Here is a 16,287-nt window from a genome sequence, read left to right as displayed (position 1 = left end):
AAATTTGTTGCCGTTTAGTGCACAATAATATAGAGGGTCATAAGGCAATGTTGAAGATTCAGCTATGTTAACAGCTCCTTGGTTTTACCATGTGCAGATTACTTTGCGAATGAATCAAGCTCTCAGATTTCGTTATCCAATGTTGAAAACTTGACACAGTGACACAGCACTTTTGGTCTTGGATATGCTGCAATTAAATCACACTGCCCTTGGAGAGGGTTGGTAATGTAGTGTGAAATTTTATGTTCAGGGCATCAGTTGGGGAAGAGTCTTCTGGACATTATTAGTAATCACCAGTAGTAATTAGCGTGTGGGGATGCGGGAGAAAATCCAACAGTCCATCCTCCCCCAGATTCTCCCGAAACACAGCTGCTGGTCGCTCTTGAGTTGGCATTCCAAAGAGCAAGCCACAACAATGAAATCCCCAATCCTCAAAAAAGTCTTGCTGCATCTGTTGAGTTTAATTGCTCTTCACATTTTTTCACCCGATGCTGGAGGAGATTCATTACAGCATTAAACTAAAATCGGCCCCATTTAAAAACTGCCCAGATGTTGAAGAAGTCCAAGGGAATTGGGCATGCCAAATTGAGAGAAAAAGGGGCACACACAAAAAAAAAACATAATAAACGTGGGTAGCTCAGCGAGTAAAGACTCGCATAAAGTAGAAAACAGAGTAAAGAGTTCTAATCCTGAGTTACTCCAGCCTGTACTGCTAGAGCGATGACTGCCTACTACTGCATTAAGGTGGTACTTCAAGCTCTGATGGTAACAAAATTACTTATTACATTCCAGGGGAATGGTCAATTTTTGTATGCAATAGATAGATAGATAGATAGATAGATAGATAGATAGATAGATAGATAGATAGATAGATAGATAGATAGATAGATAGATAGATAGATAGATTGAACTCCCAATTTCTAGCCTATTAAATATTTGAGCTTGACTTTAAATTTGTATATTCACTGTAGAAATTTCCATAAATTGTTTTATTCATCTTTATATCTTTTTCAGGCCTAGAAATACTTTTTTTTGAAAAAAATTCCATGACATTTACAGGTTCTCCAGGACTTTAGGAATCCTGATATACATTTATCATACATTTGTTTGTGTATGTGTGTAATGCATATAAAATATGCATTGTAAAATGATCATCATACCTTACCATACTGTTTGTACAATATTAAAGCTGTTATGGCAGCAAGGTGACCGTATAAAATAGCACTGCTCTAAGAATATTTGTTGTAATTTAATTGGTATTCATCTAATAATCGGAAAAGAACAGAATTAGATCTTTTACTTTTTATAGCTTTTTTTCACCTGCTTTGCATAAACAAAACAAAACAATTAATATGGTAATTTTCACACAGAAGAGTTTTTTGAACAAGTAAGTTTATGCAGTTGAACCATATCTGCCTATATGTAAGCCCTTAGAATTTTCCCTTCAACATAATTATGCCAAAATACAGTCATTTCCTTGTGTGTACTCGTTAAATAGATGAAGGCAATGCCCTTCAAAGGCGCCATCCATGCTCTGAGCTACATGTTTGTCACAGCTGTACCGGTCATAACATAGTAGAGTACAAGAGTTCATATGTCATATATTTGTAGGAATGTGTCTGTAGGACAGAGTTCATTTTGCTATTAACAGTAGGGTTAACGAGGTTAACGCCAACAAGTTGTGTAAATCCTCTCAGCAGGTGTGTGGGCAAGTGATCAGACATTTAACAGCAAAAACAAGGAGAGCTTCCTGAAAGTAAATGTGACTTCCCTCACAAATGTCACCTGATGCAAGAGCGTAGACGGACATTCATAACATCTCCACTTGGCCAATTGCATGGTGCACATGCTCTTATTGGTTCTCATTCACTGATAATCATGCGCAGGTTGCATACTTACAAAAGTATGGTTTGATGTACAGATTTAGCTGTTTCAGAAGGAAATTGGTACTTTAGTTCACCAAAGTGGCATTCAACTGATCACAAAGTATAGTCAGGACAATACTGAAGTCCAGGGCATTCTCCCTCCCATTACTCGCCGGTCTAGATAGCGTCCATTTGGTCAAACCACTTTAACTTTTCCTTGATGGTTCTGTAGTCACATTTAATTTATTTGTTTACTTTTCCCTACACTGTTGGTTAGCCGTTTATGCAGCCAACATCTGAGACACTTCTTGAAAGACTTGCGTTGTTTCGTTCGTTGCTAACGAGAGGAAAGACTACACCTTGTTTATTGACCATGGCATGGTTTTGCGCACAGCCATTTCTTTTTACAATTTGACAAATGATACTGCTTTCGCTGAAGCTAACTTTAAAACTAGCGGGTTGATGTCCTGTGTCGTAAATCCAGTGACGCTGGTAGTGATGATTTTCTCTGACAAATCAGTGATTTGCAGGGTTTTGACATCACATTTAGTATCGGCTCGGCTTGCTTGGAACCTCCACCAAGATGGTGCTAAAAAAGTACCAGGTACTATCCCCAGTGGAAAACCCCCCAAAAGCAAGCAGAGTTGAGTAGAGTCGAGTTGTACAGCGCAGTGGAAAAGCCCCAATAGATCCTCCCCTGAGTGATCTACACACAGTCTGCCATTTTTTTCCGCGCTGGAGCAGATACAGTGAGAAGAATAATGTGTCAGATTCATAAGCATCATAAGTGTTCTGTTGTTGGCTGTGAAAGTGAACATAAGAGTCTTCAGAGCCACTGAAGATGCAGTGAGCACGTTTTGTTTTTGAAGGAAATTTGCCTCAAAACATAAAAGAATTTGTGTATGTTTGTGCAAATAATTTTACACTGACTGTTTTGTGCTTGAGTGTCAATATAAAGCAGTACCAACTGTTAATGTTCCAGCATTATTTCCATATTTATATGGCACTTTATATTTTGTGAATGTTTGCAAATCGCCTTTCCAAATTTGCTTTAGCTTATTTCACGGCTAATGCAGCTAAAGTTACCATAATCTCTGATTGTATTCACGGAGACCAGAGCTATGTCTGGGGCAGGCAGCAGCAGCAGCTCATTTGCATTTAAAGAGACACAAAAACAGCGTGTTTTGGATTCCACTTAAAAAGAGGCATTTATAACATGGTATAATAAATGATCTGTGGGGTATTTTGAGCTGAAGCTTCACAGACACATTATTTGGACAACTGAGACTTATATTACATCTTGTAAAAAGGGGCATAAAAAAACGGCAAAAAAGAAACAGCTTTCTCTAGAAACTCATCAGTCAATCATTGTTTTGAGGAATGAAGGCTATAAAATGCTTGAAATTGCCAAAAAACTGAAGATTTCATACAAAAGTGTACACTACAGTCTTCAAAGACAAAGGACAACTGGCACTAACAAGGACAGAAAGAGATGTGGATGGCCAGATGTACAAATAAACAAGAGGATAAGTACATCAGAGTCTCTAGATTGAGAAATAGACACCTCAAGTGTCCTCAGCTGACAGCTTCATTGAATTCTACCCACACCAGCTTCATGTACAATAGTAAAGACAAGACTCATGGGTGCAGGCCTTATGGGAAGAATTACAAAGAAAAAGCCACTTTTGAAACAAAACAAAAAAATAAATATTTAAAGTGGGCAAAGAAACACAGACATTGGACACCAGATATTTGGAAAAGAGTGTTATGGATCTTAACCCCATTGAGCTTTTGTGGGATCAGCTAGACTGTAAGGTGCCACATCAATGGCAAGTGCTACAGGAAGCGTGGGGTGAAATGTCACTGGACAAACTGACAGCTGGAATGCCAAGGATCTGCAAAGCTGTCATTGCTGCATGTGGAGGATTTTTTGATGAGAGCTCTTTAAAGTAGTTTAAGAAATTCTGAAATTGTATTGTTTTTTATTGCAATAGTAATTTTTAATGTTATTATTATCCTGACTATACACTCACCTAAAGGATTATTAGGAACACCATACTAATACTGTGTTTGACACCCTTTCGCCTTCAGAACTGCCTTAATTCTATGTGGCATTGATTCAACAAGGTGCTGAAAGCATTCTTTAGAAATGTTGGCCCATATTGATAGGATAGCATCTTGCAGTTGATGGAGATTTGTGGGATGCACATCCAGGGCATGAAGCTCCCGTTCCACCACATCCCAAAGATGCTCTATTGGGTTGAGATCTGGTGACTGTGGGGGCCATTTTAGTACAGTGAACTCATTGTCATGTTCAAGCAACCAATTTGAAATGATTCGAGCTTTGTGACATGGTGCATTATCCTGCTGGAAGTAGCCATCAGACGATGGGTACATGGTGGCCATAAAGGGATGGACACGGTCAGAAACAATGCTCAGGTAGGCTGTGGCATTTAAACGATGCCCAATTGGCACTAAGGGGCCTAAAGTGTGCCAAGAAAACATCCCCCACACCATTACACCACCACCACCAGCCTGCACAGTGGTAACAAGGCATGATGGATCCATGTTCTCATTCTGTTTACGCCAAATTCTGACTCTACCATCTGAATGTCTCAACAGAAATCGAGACTCATCAGACCAGGCAACATTTATCCAGTCTTCAACTGTCCAATTTTGGTGAGCTCTTGCAAATTGTAGCCTCTTTTTCCTATTTGTAGTGGAGATGAGTGGTACCCGGTGGGGTCTTCTGCTGTTGTAGTCCATCCGCCTCAAGGTTGTGCATGTTGTGGCTTCACAAATGCTTTGCTGCATACCTCGGTTGTAACGAGTGGTTATTTCAGGCAAAGTTGCTCTTTTATCAGCTTGAATCAGTCGGCCCATTCTCCTCTGACCTCTAGCATCAACAAGGCATTTTCGCCCACAGGACTGCCACATACTGGATGTTTTTCCCTTTTCACACCATTCTTTGTAAACCCTAGAAATGGTTGTGCGTGAAAATCCCAGTAACTGAGCAGATTGTGAAATACTCAGATCGGCCCGTCTGGCACCAACAACCATGCCACGCTCAAAATTGCTTAAATCACCTTTCTTTCCCATTCTGACATTCAGTTTGGAGTTCAGGAGATTGTCTTGACCAGGACCACACCCCTAAATGCATTGAATCAACTGCCATGTGATTGGTTGATTAGATAATTGCATTAATGAGAAATTGAACAGGTGTTCCTAATAATCCTTTAAGTGAGTGTACATTGTGATCAGTTGAATGCCACTTTGGTGAATAAAAGTACCAATTACTTTCCATAAGAGCTAAATCTGTACATTATTCCAAACTTTTGGCCGCCAGTGTATGTGTGCAGAAAACTACTCACTCAACATTTCCACTGAATTCCCAAGTATGTAAGCACATACATTTGTTCCTACCCTTGCTTAAATGTTCATGAATTTTATCCTAAATTTTTAAATCATTTAAGAGCAAACTTTTCAACGAATCATGATGTGAAAACCTTTGCAGTTTTTACGCACATATACATGCATATGCACAGTTGGTGAATGAAACCCATTTAACTTAACCTACATTACTATCACAAGTGTAATTAACAAAAACACCACACACCCCTATAAGGAGTTCAGGAACAGTTCCCTGTCTGGAATGATGGTCATGTTTTACCCCTTGCTCCCATTAGCGTGTATTCTCTACAAGGCTGCAAATAGGTCAGATTTATGAGCGGAAGCTCTTTGAGAAATGCAAGAAAAATAGCTGTAAATTCATGGGCAGTGTTTGAAATATTTACTTTGGTAGTAGTGTAAATCTGTTGTCGTATTGACTAGTCCCCTGACCTGATGTAACAATGACGATGGAGAAGGTCCTATTTATGAAACATCTATTTAAGCTTTGCATAAACATTTAACTCTGTCTAATCCTCTAATTCCAGGATGACCATGTTTCTTTTACCATGTCCTGCAAATTCAGTTAGTATTTACTCACAGCTTTAATTTGTAGATACTTTGAAGGATAAAATCTTACTTTTAGACCACAATGTCAGATTTTTTTTAAACTTTTAAATAAATACCTGAATATATGTCTTGGATAATTTAATAGTTGGTGATACGTCAAGGAGCTACTGTTAATATCAACCAGACCAAAACTGGCCATCTATGGGGTTGTTGACAACCTGCAGTTTAATCCATGGATTGACTGTAGTTTTCGTAGAAGATACATCTATTTCCAAACCCACCCTGGTGGTTGATATATCGTACAGATCTTACTGTGAATAAGCCCTTTTCACAATGACGTCAGATAACTTCCGCTTTTCCGCAAAGCAGTGTAAACGTACTTCCGTTTTAACTTACGCGTGCTGGTTAAAGTTACTTCAGGAAAACACAGAAGGTGATCATCGACAATACGAAAGGTAAAATTAAAATAATAATAATATTTACGTATGTAGCGTTATTGGTTCTTATATTTTGATTATTTTGATGATGTTAATGATCATTTCCAGTAACTTATTGCATGCTTTAACGTGTGACTGTCAGATTGAAAAAATGCTGTCACAGGTGGAGGCAACGCTCATCATCCCTCCACTGAAAAAATCAAATCAGCTCAGCACAGAGGACACATTGAAGACCCAGGCTATTGCCCGCTTGAGAATTTTAGTTGAGAGGGCGATACGCAGGGTGAAGGAGTACCACATTTGGGATGGGCTTGTTCCTCTTTCTGTGGTAGGTTCAGTCAATCAGTTGTGGGCCATCTGTTGCCTACTCTCAAACTATCAGGGACCTCTTGATATCAAAGGGGACAAACCCGTCTGAAGTGTTTCCTTTCTTGGGTGAGATTAATTCTTTATTAATTCTTGTACTTTTAGGTGTTTGACACTGTGTAGATACAGTGGGTACGGAAAGTATTCAGACCCCCTTAAATTTTTCACTCTTTGTTATATTGCAGCCATTTGCTAAAATCATTTAAGTTCATTTTTTTTCCTCATTATTGTACACACAGCACCCCATATTGACAGAAAAACACAGACTTGTTGACATTTTTGCACATTTATTAAAAAAGAAAAACTGAAATATCACATGGTCCTAAGTATTCAGACCCTTTGCTGTGACACTCATATATTTAACTCAGGTGCTGTCCATTTCTTCTGATCATCCTTGAGATGGTTCTACACCTTCAATTGAGTCCAGCTGTGTTTGATTATACTGATTGGACTTGATTAGGAAAGCCACTCACCTGTCTATATAAGACTTTACAGCTCACAGTGCATGTCAGAGCAAATGAGAATCATGAGGTCAAAGGAACTGCCTGAAGAGCTCAGAGACAGAATTGTGGCAAGGCACAGATCTGGCCAAGGTTACAGAAACATTTCTGCTGCCCTTAAGGTTCATAAGAGCACAATGGCCTCCATAATACTTAAATGGAAGACGTTTGGGACGACCAGAACCCTTCCTAGAGCTGGCCGTCTGGCCAAACTGAGCTATCGGGGGAGAAGAGCCTTGGTGAGAGAGGTAAAGAAGAACCCAAAGATCACTGTGGCTGAGCTCCAGAGATGCAGTCGGGAGATTGGAGAAAGTTGTAGTAAGTCAACCATCACTGCAGCCATCCACCAGTCGGGGCTTTATGGCAGAGTGGCCCGACGGAAGCCTCTCCTCAGTGCAAGACACATGAAAAAACACCTGAAGGACTCCAAGATGGTGATAAATAAGATTCTCTGGTCTGATGAGACCAAGAGAACTTTTTGGCCTTAATTCTAAGTGGTATGTGTGGAGAAAACCAGGCACTGCTCATCACCTGTCCAATACAGTCTCAACAGTGAAGCATGGTGGTGGCAGCATCATGCTGTGGGGGTGTTTTTCAGCTGCAGGGACAGGACGACTGGTTGCAATCGAGGGAAAGATGAATGCGGCCAAGTACAGGGATATCCTGGACGAAAACCTTCTCCAGAGTGCTCTGGACCTCAGACTGGGCCGAAGGTTCACATTCCAACAAGACAATGACCCTAAGCACACCGCTAAAATAACGAAGGAGTGGCTTCACAACAACTCCGTGACTGTTCTTGAATGGCCCAGCCAGAGCCCTGACTTAAACCCAATTGAGCATCTCTGGAGAGACCTGAAAATGGCTGTCCACCAACGTTTACCATCCAACCTGACAGAACTGGAGAGGATCTGCAAGGAGGAATGGCAGAGGATACCCAAATCCAGATTTGAAAAACTTGTTGCATCTTTCCCAAAAAGACTCATGGCTGTATTAGATCAAAAGGGTGCTTCTACTAAATACTGAACAAAGGGTCTGAATACTTAGGACCATGTGATATTTCAGTTTTTCTTTTTTAATAAATGTGCAAAAATGTCAACAATTCTGTGTTTTTCTGTCAATATGGGGTGCTGTGTGTACAATAATGAGGAAAAATGAACTTAAATGATTTTAGCAAATGGCTGCAATATATCAAAGAGTGAAAAATTTAAGGGGGTCTGAATACTTTCCGTACCCACTGTATACTGTAAATACAAGTGCTTTGTAATATATTTTTAAATTAAATTTGCTACATTTTCTATGCTTTGTATGAACATAGGGGTTACTATATTTTCATGGTTATTAATAAACAATGTTGTGAAGCATTCTGTAAAAAGTTTATCCAGAGTAAAATGAATTTACATCTTAACCAATAAAAGAAAGAGAATATCTTTAAAACTTGCCATTTTTTTTATTTACATATTTGGTAATAGCATTTATGTGAGATGAAGGAAACTAATACAAAACTTTCATAGCAGCTCAAAGCTACAAACAAGGTTGAAAACTGGTTGAAGAGCGACCACTGCTCGATAAGACAAAGGATATTTACATACAATGCAACACTGACTTAAGTTGTAAATTGAAAAAGTATTTACAACAGTAATTACATGCATCAGATGTTCATAGAAATATTTACATTTGAACATTTGGCCTTAACGTAATAATACATCCATGTATATGTTGTGATCAAAATAATCCAGCTTGTCGCATTGAGTTGATGATCTCCTCATCCCTAAATATTCTTTCAACTGTGAAGTCAGTGTGGGTATCTGTTATAAAATCACACCACTGAAGTCCGCTTATGGCCAGCTGGCCTTGAACCTGATAGTAATATTTGTGGCTTTTCTTAAGGCAGGCCTGGCCTCGAACTGTGATCAGGTGTTTAACTTGAGCAACATCTTCAACATCACAACTCTTAACCTCTGCCAACCCAAATGGTGGTGTTTCTCTGGGGTTGAAAACTTTGGCATCAGGGCTGGCTGCAAGGTGAGGTGCATCAGGGTGGATGAGGACCCCACACTGCGTCACAGTGACATCACAGAAATCAGAATATTGCCTTAGTATGTCAGGCTCCAGGTCCAGCCTTCTTTTCATAGCTGCTGTCTGAGGAGTTCCTCTCAGAATGCGAGCAGCTAAGGATTTTGCAGTTGACTCTCCACAGACATGACATATCTCACCAAATCTGCTGGCTGTAAGTCGGGGTTTGCGTACCTGGGTTCACAGCTGGCATTCTGACTGCAGTCGTGTTTCTGCCTCAATAGCAGCAGAGATCTCCCTTGACACTTTAAGGCTCTATAAGTGCCATTGTTGCTTGTAGTTAGGCTCAAATTGTATGTGAAATTTAAAATTGTGACCTTCAATGGGCAACTGAGGAAATCCAGGGGCACCAGGGTGTTTAATAATGTCTCTACTTATCTCAGGAGGGCACTGGTAAGAGAGCAAAGACCCAAATGGCACCGGGCCAAATTTAGAGTTCACAAAATTAAGGGCCTCAAGCCCGTGGAGCAATTTGCAAATGCCTGGTTGTGGGCATTTGTCTTGCAGTTTCTCAACACTGGCAAGGATGTGAGGATCTGGAAGAGGACATGACAAAAATGTGAGATGTATATTTTAATAAACATGAAAATGTTTTGAGCTGCCCCAAACCCTATATATTAAGAGATGTTCATAATTTACAGAAGATATCAGCTGGAAGTTTAAAGGGAAAATATACTAATCATTGTTCTGTTATACATTAACATATATAGACAGGTGTTAATTCATACTTGCCACCATATGCTCTGTACAGTGTACATTTCACACCAGTTCGGGCATGATCCTTGGACTTCGGTACTGGTTTACACACTACCATGTCATTTGTTGCCTCAGGAGTAATTCCCTGTAATATATTGATGATAATTTATTAATTGACATAGCCATTACAAAATTATAGTCCAACATCATTAAATGTAATGAATGTTAACGTATTACATGTGTCCTAGGCCGGTGCCAGGTCTGCAGTGAGCTGGTGCATGACAGTGGCAATGGCACTGTCTTGAAGCCCATGGTACAGTAGTGAGCACTTTGAAACAATAATGCCACAATGTGGTTGCACAGTGCTTTCCCAGCAGAGCAGGTACATGACATGCATTTCAGTACCACAGGAACCTCTTTAGCATGAAATGTAACCTGATAATAGAAACATGAAAATAAGTCTTTCCTGCACAACAATTTTACATTTCATTGGAGTAATTGAACAAACTTAAGGTTTTAAAGTAAGTCCATGAACTTTGAACACCTACTTTATTTTAACATCACACAGCATATTTCTCAGTCTTATTGTCCTCAAACAACCCTCTTCTGTTTTTTAAATGTAAGGTTGTCATCTAGATTTTGGTGCACCACACTCATTGACATCAGGCTGAGAAACACACTGAACCACAATGGAACTTTGTGGGATAACGTTACTGCAAAGTGTCTGCAACCGCAGCAGAACATGAAAATCAGAAAAACCTGAAGGTGATGAGCCTCCTCATTTTTCATCATGGACCTGTGACCACGCCCACTCACTGTCACCTCATCGACAACTACATTCGAAACTATTCCAATGCAATGTTTTGGTGAAAGGGCACAACATTAACCATGAATGTGTTACTGACTTTTATCTAACAATACACAATCTGTAGCTAACATCAGTAATAAACATGATTGCAACAAGAGTTTACAGGTCTGTATTACAGTAAATTAATTAAGAATATGGACTTTCACTGCAGGAGAGAAAGCTAACAACTATCGTTATCCTAACTCCTCCGCTAACGTAATTTGGGCAGGACAATACAAAATGCTTACCTTCATATGCAAACAGGTACTGCTCAATGAAGAATTTGTATCCTTTGTCAAGTTTGGAACGTGTTGTAAGTGAAAATTTGTCTGCAAGTCGCTTTACATCATCTAGATGTATTTTTGGCAGGTGTCGAAGGGACTGGGTAAACTCCATAGCGTTCCACTATGCTGGCGGAAGTAAACATACACTGCTTTGAGTCAGAACGGAAGTTGCGTGACGTCACGTGAAAAGGGCCTATTCGCTGACAGTAGGTCAAAAGTTTTGCTGCTGTAATCAGCCTGTGCTTACTAAAAATCAAATCACTGCCCCAGTGGCTATAGCTGGAAGTGTTGTTGAACGAACTGTAGGGGCATGTGTAAGCTCCAGTTTCTGGGTAAAATATTCACAAGTTGGTGCCAAAAGCAAGTTGTATATTTAGTTGTAAATTATCTAACATAGTCAACAGGAATGCATATTTTATTAACTTTACCCCATTACCAATATCCCGACCCTAAACCTCACCATCATTGGAGTAAACATTTTATTTTACAGTGTACATGCAACTTCCTAATCATGCTCAGCATTGCTGATGTGAACAAATAACTTCTTGGTTTCCATGGGACTAGTACCCAGGACTAGTTGTTGGGTGAGCAATTAACTATAACTACAATGTACACTTATTTAATATATTTCTGTATTTTATCAAGGCAATTTTATGTGCTAAAACTTTCCCAGGTGTTCCATTATTGAGTTGAATTGATGACAAAGTTATCATTCTTCCATTGCCAAGTGGGCTGTAATTCACTAATACCATTGATCACACACAGTGCTAGGGATTTTAACAAACCCTAACCCTAAGAATTAAAGTGTGGTGAGAAAATTCAACCTGCATTTGTGCTACAGACATGAATAATACCTAAAATCATGTGACTCCTGTGTGCCACTTTCTGTGCTCTACAATAATTTCCAAAATAAACTTTCAGGGGGAAAAAAAAGTTAATCAGAGAGACATCCCAAGCATTCTAAACACCTGAGGCACAACTGCACAGTGCCTGATGTCCTGGTGTACTGGAAGGGCTGCAAAACCCTTTGTGTTGTTACAGTAAACTAAAGTGATATACACAAGCAGAACTGTATATTCTGTTCTGTTTCCAGATCATGTCTGTTAAATAAACAGTACATATTTTGAGACTGATATCATTAACGCTGTGGCGACATTTTTGCAAAATTATGTTACCTAGTTTCTTACACGTATTGTTGCCATTCGTAGGTGAAATCCATTGTGTGGCACTAAAAGTGAGTTCATTTTGCTTCCAGACAGCTGATGTTTTTAAGGTTAATGTTCTATCAAGTTTTAAATCAACAAAACCTACCACCCCACCTTAAACCTAAACGTAATAGATAGTGTTATAAAAGCACATGAGAGAGGAAAAGCACAATTGCCGAAGCATCCACGTCGATTTGTGGTGCTTCGGCTCACGTGTCAACACGTGTGCTCTTCAGGACTTGTACCCCTGTCCTTTGCATATGTAACGGGAGCCAGCTGGTAGATAGCTGTGCAGTGACCTCACTGTAGTGTGTAATCCTCACTCTCCTGACCTCAAGAGGTGCACTAGCGACTGACGCTAGAGGCTGTAGCCTTTAGCCTCCTTGTTATCGCACCAGCCTCCCATGCCGGAGACGCCGGTTACACATAGCAAGTGCAACACTTGATCAGTTAAGCTACCGCACAATTAGATCAGACTCAAACAAGCTTATAAATGTAGTTGATTATGAAATACAGACGTTATGTTTGAGGAACAGGGTGAAAAGTGTTAATGAACTGATAATCTGCCATTTTACTCATAATTTCTGTGAAAGGGAAGTCATTGTCTTGGTAGGTTGAGACCAGGTAGGTTATCCTTCAGGACAAACAGAAATATGAAATCTACTATTTTTGTTGTGTTTTGTACAACTGTTCTTGGAGGCTAATCAGCAATTATTTCAACATCTGTTTATTATTGTGGAATCATCCATTTCAGATAATCTTTCCCTCAAATACACATAAAAACAAAAGGTACTGTGATTGGGTGCTTCACATGTCAGTCAGACGCAGAGGTGTGTAATAACGGGCAACATTTACTCCGTTGCATTTACTTGAGTAACTTTTTGGATAAAAAAAATACTTTTACAGTAGGTTTAAAAGTGGGTACTTTTTACTCAAATGTAAAATTAAACAAATGTACTTTTACTTCGTAACAGTGGGCAGCATTCCTGTCCGAACATTACTGGGTTTCATTTGAATTAATACGTCATTTATTGAAAGATTATTGAATGGAAATTTATGACAGCAGAATTCCACACAGCTTGCTGTCACAGACTGTCACTCAAGACCTGTCCATCACTGCTGCAGCATCAAGCTCTTCAAAGTGTAACAATTTCTTCACTCTGCACAGTAAGAAAAAAATTGTTTCGTCATGCAATGCCTTCATTTAACACCAAGACAAGCAGATATTCAAGATTAAAATCGAAGCTCCAACTTAAAGCAAATGGATATCTTCAGGAGCGATGTGATAGCTGAGGATGAGAAACAGATCACTTTCACATTTTTCTTCTTGTGTTATTATTGGTGATTCACATGTCTAGCAAAAAATGTCTAGGTTACGAATGTAACCTCCTTTCCCTGATGGAGGGAACGAGCTGTTGTGTCGAAGAAGTAACACTAGGGGTCTCTCTTGAGAGCCTTTTGCATCTCTGATCTATGAGAAATGGCCAATGAGAAATTGGTAGACAGAATTTGCATGTCCGAACACGGCCAAACCGTTCCCAAATCAGCTGGACCGACTGGGGGTGAAGCCTCCACTCTCCACTGGGCAAGCGTTGTCGTGATAGCGCGTCCGCTACCATGTTGAGGTTGCCCGGAATGTGAGTGGCACGCAGCGACTTGAGTTGCTGCTGGCTCCAAAGGAGGAGACGACAGGTGAGTTGTGACATGACGGGAGCATACACAGCCTTGGCGACTTATGTACGCTAACGTGGTGGTGCTGTCTAATTGGATCAAGATGTGTTTGCCCTGAATTAGCGAGAGAAACCTCCGCAGGGCAAAAAGTACAGCCAACAACTCTAGGCAGCTGATGTGCCAGCGGAGCGGGGCCCCTTTCCAATGGCCCGTGGCTGCGTGCCCATTGCACACAGCACCCCAACCCAATTTGGAGGCATCTGTGGTGACCAGGACGCGTCGGGACACCTGCTGCAAGGGGACTCCTGTCCGTAGAAAGCAGAGGTCTGTCCAGGGTTTGTACGTTTGGTGGCAGGCGGGGGTGATGAACACACGGTGCATGCCGCGGCGCCATGCTCATCTCGGGTCTCGAGTCTGGAGCCAGTGCTGAAGCGGTCTCATATGCATCAAACCCAGCGGCGCGACCACCGCGGAGGACGCTATATGCCCCAGGAGCCTCTGGAAATGTTTTAAGGGGACCACCGTGCCCAGCCTGAATGCCGTGAGGCATTTTAACACTGACTGCGCACACTCGTTGGTGAGGCGCGCTAACATTGAGACTGAGTCTAACTCCATGCCGAGAAAAGTGATGCTCTGAACCGGGGTGAGCTTGCTCTTTTCCCAGTTGACCTGAAGCCCTAAACGGCTGAGATGCCTGAGCACCTGGTCCCTGTGGGCGCATAGTAACACTCGGGAGTGGATCAGAATGAGCCAGGTGTTGAGGTAGTTGAGAATGCGGACACCTGCTTTCCGAACCGGGGCATGGGCTGCCTCTGTGACCTTCGGGACAACGCAAGGGGACAGGGACATGCCAAAGGGGAGGACCTTGTACTGATATGCCTGGCCGTCGAACGCGAAGCGTAGAAAGGTTCGATGTCGATGCAATATTGAGACGTGGAAGTACGCTGTGTGATCCTTCAGGTCAGAGTGCCATGAGAACGGCATTTGCGGGCCAGGTAACCCAGAGACAAAGGGAATTGATCTTTTATTGAGAATGTGGGGGCAAAGTAAATAAACTTAACTGAAAATTCTCCTCCCGGCCCTGCACCGGGGATGGGGTGGTCTGCTTACCAGCTCCGGAGCAAACATCTTGGTCCCTGGGTTGTCCGTCTCAGGAACGCTTGGGAGCCTTCCGGGTCCTCGAAGGGGTTCGTGAAATGGGGGCGTGCGCCTCCTGCGGGGTGCTCAACGCTGGGGATGAGAGATGGGCCCGGGTTGAGGTGGAGCTGTGTGTTTCTTAGGTGCCGCAGGAGGACGCCCTCGGTGGGCAGACGGGGGCACGGTCCACGCTGAAGGTGCGGCAGGGCATGATGTGCGATATGGCCTCCGTCTGCTTTTTCACCGCTGAGAACTGCTGGGTGAAGTCATCGACGGTGTCGCCGAAAAGACCGAACTGGGAGACAGGTGCGTCGAGGAAGCGTGTCTTGTCCACTTCGCGCATCTCGACCATGTTCAGCCACAGGGGTGGTTTTTTTAATCGGTTTTTAAGTGGTTTTTAACTGTACTTTCTCTTGAGTACAGTTTTTGGCTACTCTACCCACCTCTGGTCAGACGGTCTCTGCCTATCTAAAGTGGGGGGTTCCTGGCCAGCATATGCTCCAGCAAAGGTCCAGCTTTTTTAGACTAGCTGACATTTATTGAAAGTTTTGTAAGTTTAAAGATGTGCAATCCTGAGTTTGTATTTGCAATTTCTAAGATAATATGAAAGAAAATGTTGCTGTCCCATTGCATTGTGGAACTTATAATGGCTACAATTGCAGATTTCACCAAGATGGGGGAAAAAAATAAAGAAAAATCTATAAATTTAAAGACAATCAGCTCACTTTGACCTGTCATTGTGTTCTTGGACCACAAAATATTACTCTTGTCCTGATGAAAAACACAGTGTAACGTAGTTCAATGGGCAAGGAGGAGGCGAGAACCGGCTTGTCAATATAAATAATACTTTAATGAATAATTTAAACAAAAGACAACAACACACACACATGACAGACATGTCTGTAAACAATCTCTCTCTCCCGCACAATCCTCCGCAGTCGGCCTTTGTCCCTCTCGGAGGCTTGATTAGCCTGATAAGGGACCGGGTGTGTAGAATCACGACCCGGCCCTGCCCTCTGCCCTGCCACACACAGTTTCTTCTTGTGAAGAATAGAATGTATCAAAATTATAAACACAAGGGCAAACCCCATAGAGAATAAAGTAAACATTTACATATTTCTAATTAATTCAGAGCAAATCACAGTGAAAAACACTGCAGTCATCATCTGTGCTAAATTATCTCTAGAAACATCTTGAGCCGTCACATGATGTTATGAGAATGGTGCAATTCATTTTAGTTTTTCCAACA

At 41.3% G+C, this 16,287-nt stretch overlaps 1 protein-coding gene across 1 annotated transcript in view; it reads left to right on the top strand.

Annotated features, from left to right (window-relative positions):
- Nucleotides 1-16,287, top strand: part of LOC127624923 (uncharacterized) — a 36,818-nt gene that overhangs the window by 10,392 nt on the left and 10,139 nt on the right. The window contains exons 5-6 of the mRNA XM_052099850.1: nucleotides 6,423-6,587; nucleotides 9,013-9,190. Coding sequence (XP_051955810.1) covers nucleotides 6,423-6,587; nucleotides 9,013-9,190 — 343 coding nt within the window. The remainder of the gene's footprint in view (nucleotides 1-6,422; nucleotides 6,588-9,012; nucleotides 9,191-16,287) is intronic.

The sequence above is a fragment of the Xyrauchen texanus genome, chromosome 31 (assembly GCF_025860055.1).
Source record: "Xyrauchen texanus isolate HMW12.3.18 chromosome 31, RBS_HiC_50CHRs, whole genome shotgun sequence".
NCBI lineage: Eukaryota > Metazoa > Chordata > Actinopteri > Cypriniformes > Catostomidae > Xyrauchen > Xyrauchen texanus.
Note: the sequence above shows the minus strand (reverse complement) of the source record. Positions and strands in the feature narration are given on the sequence as shown.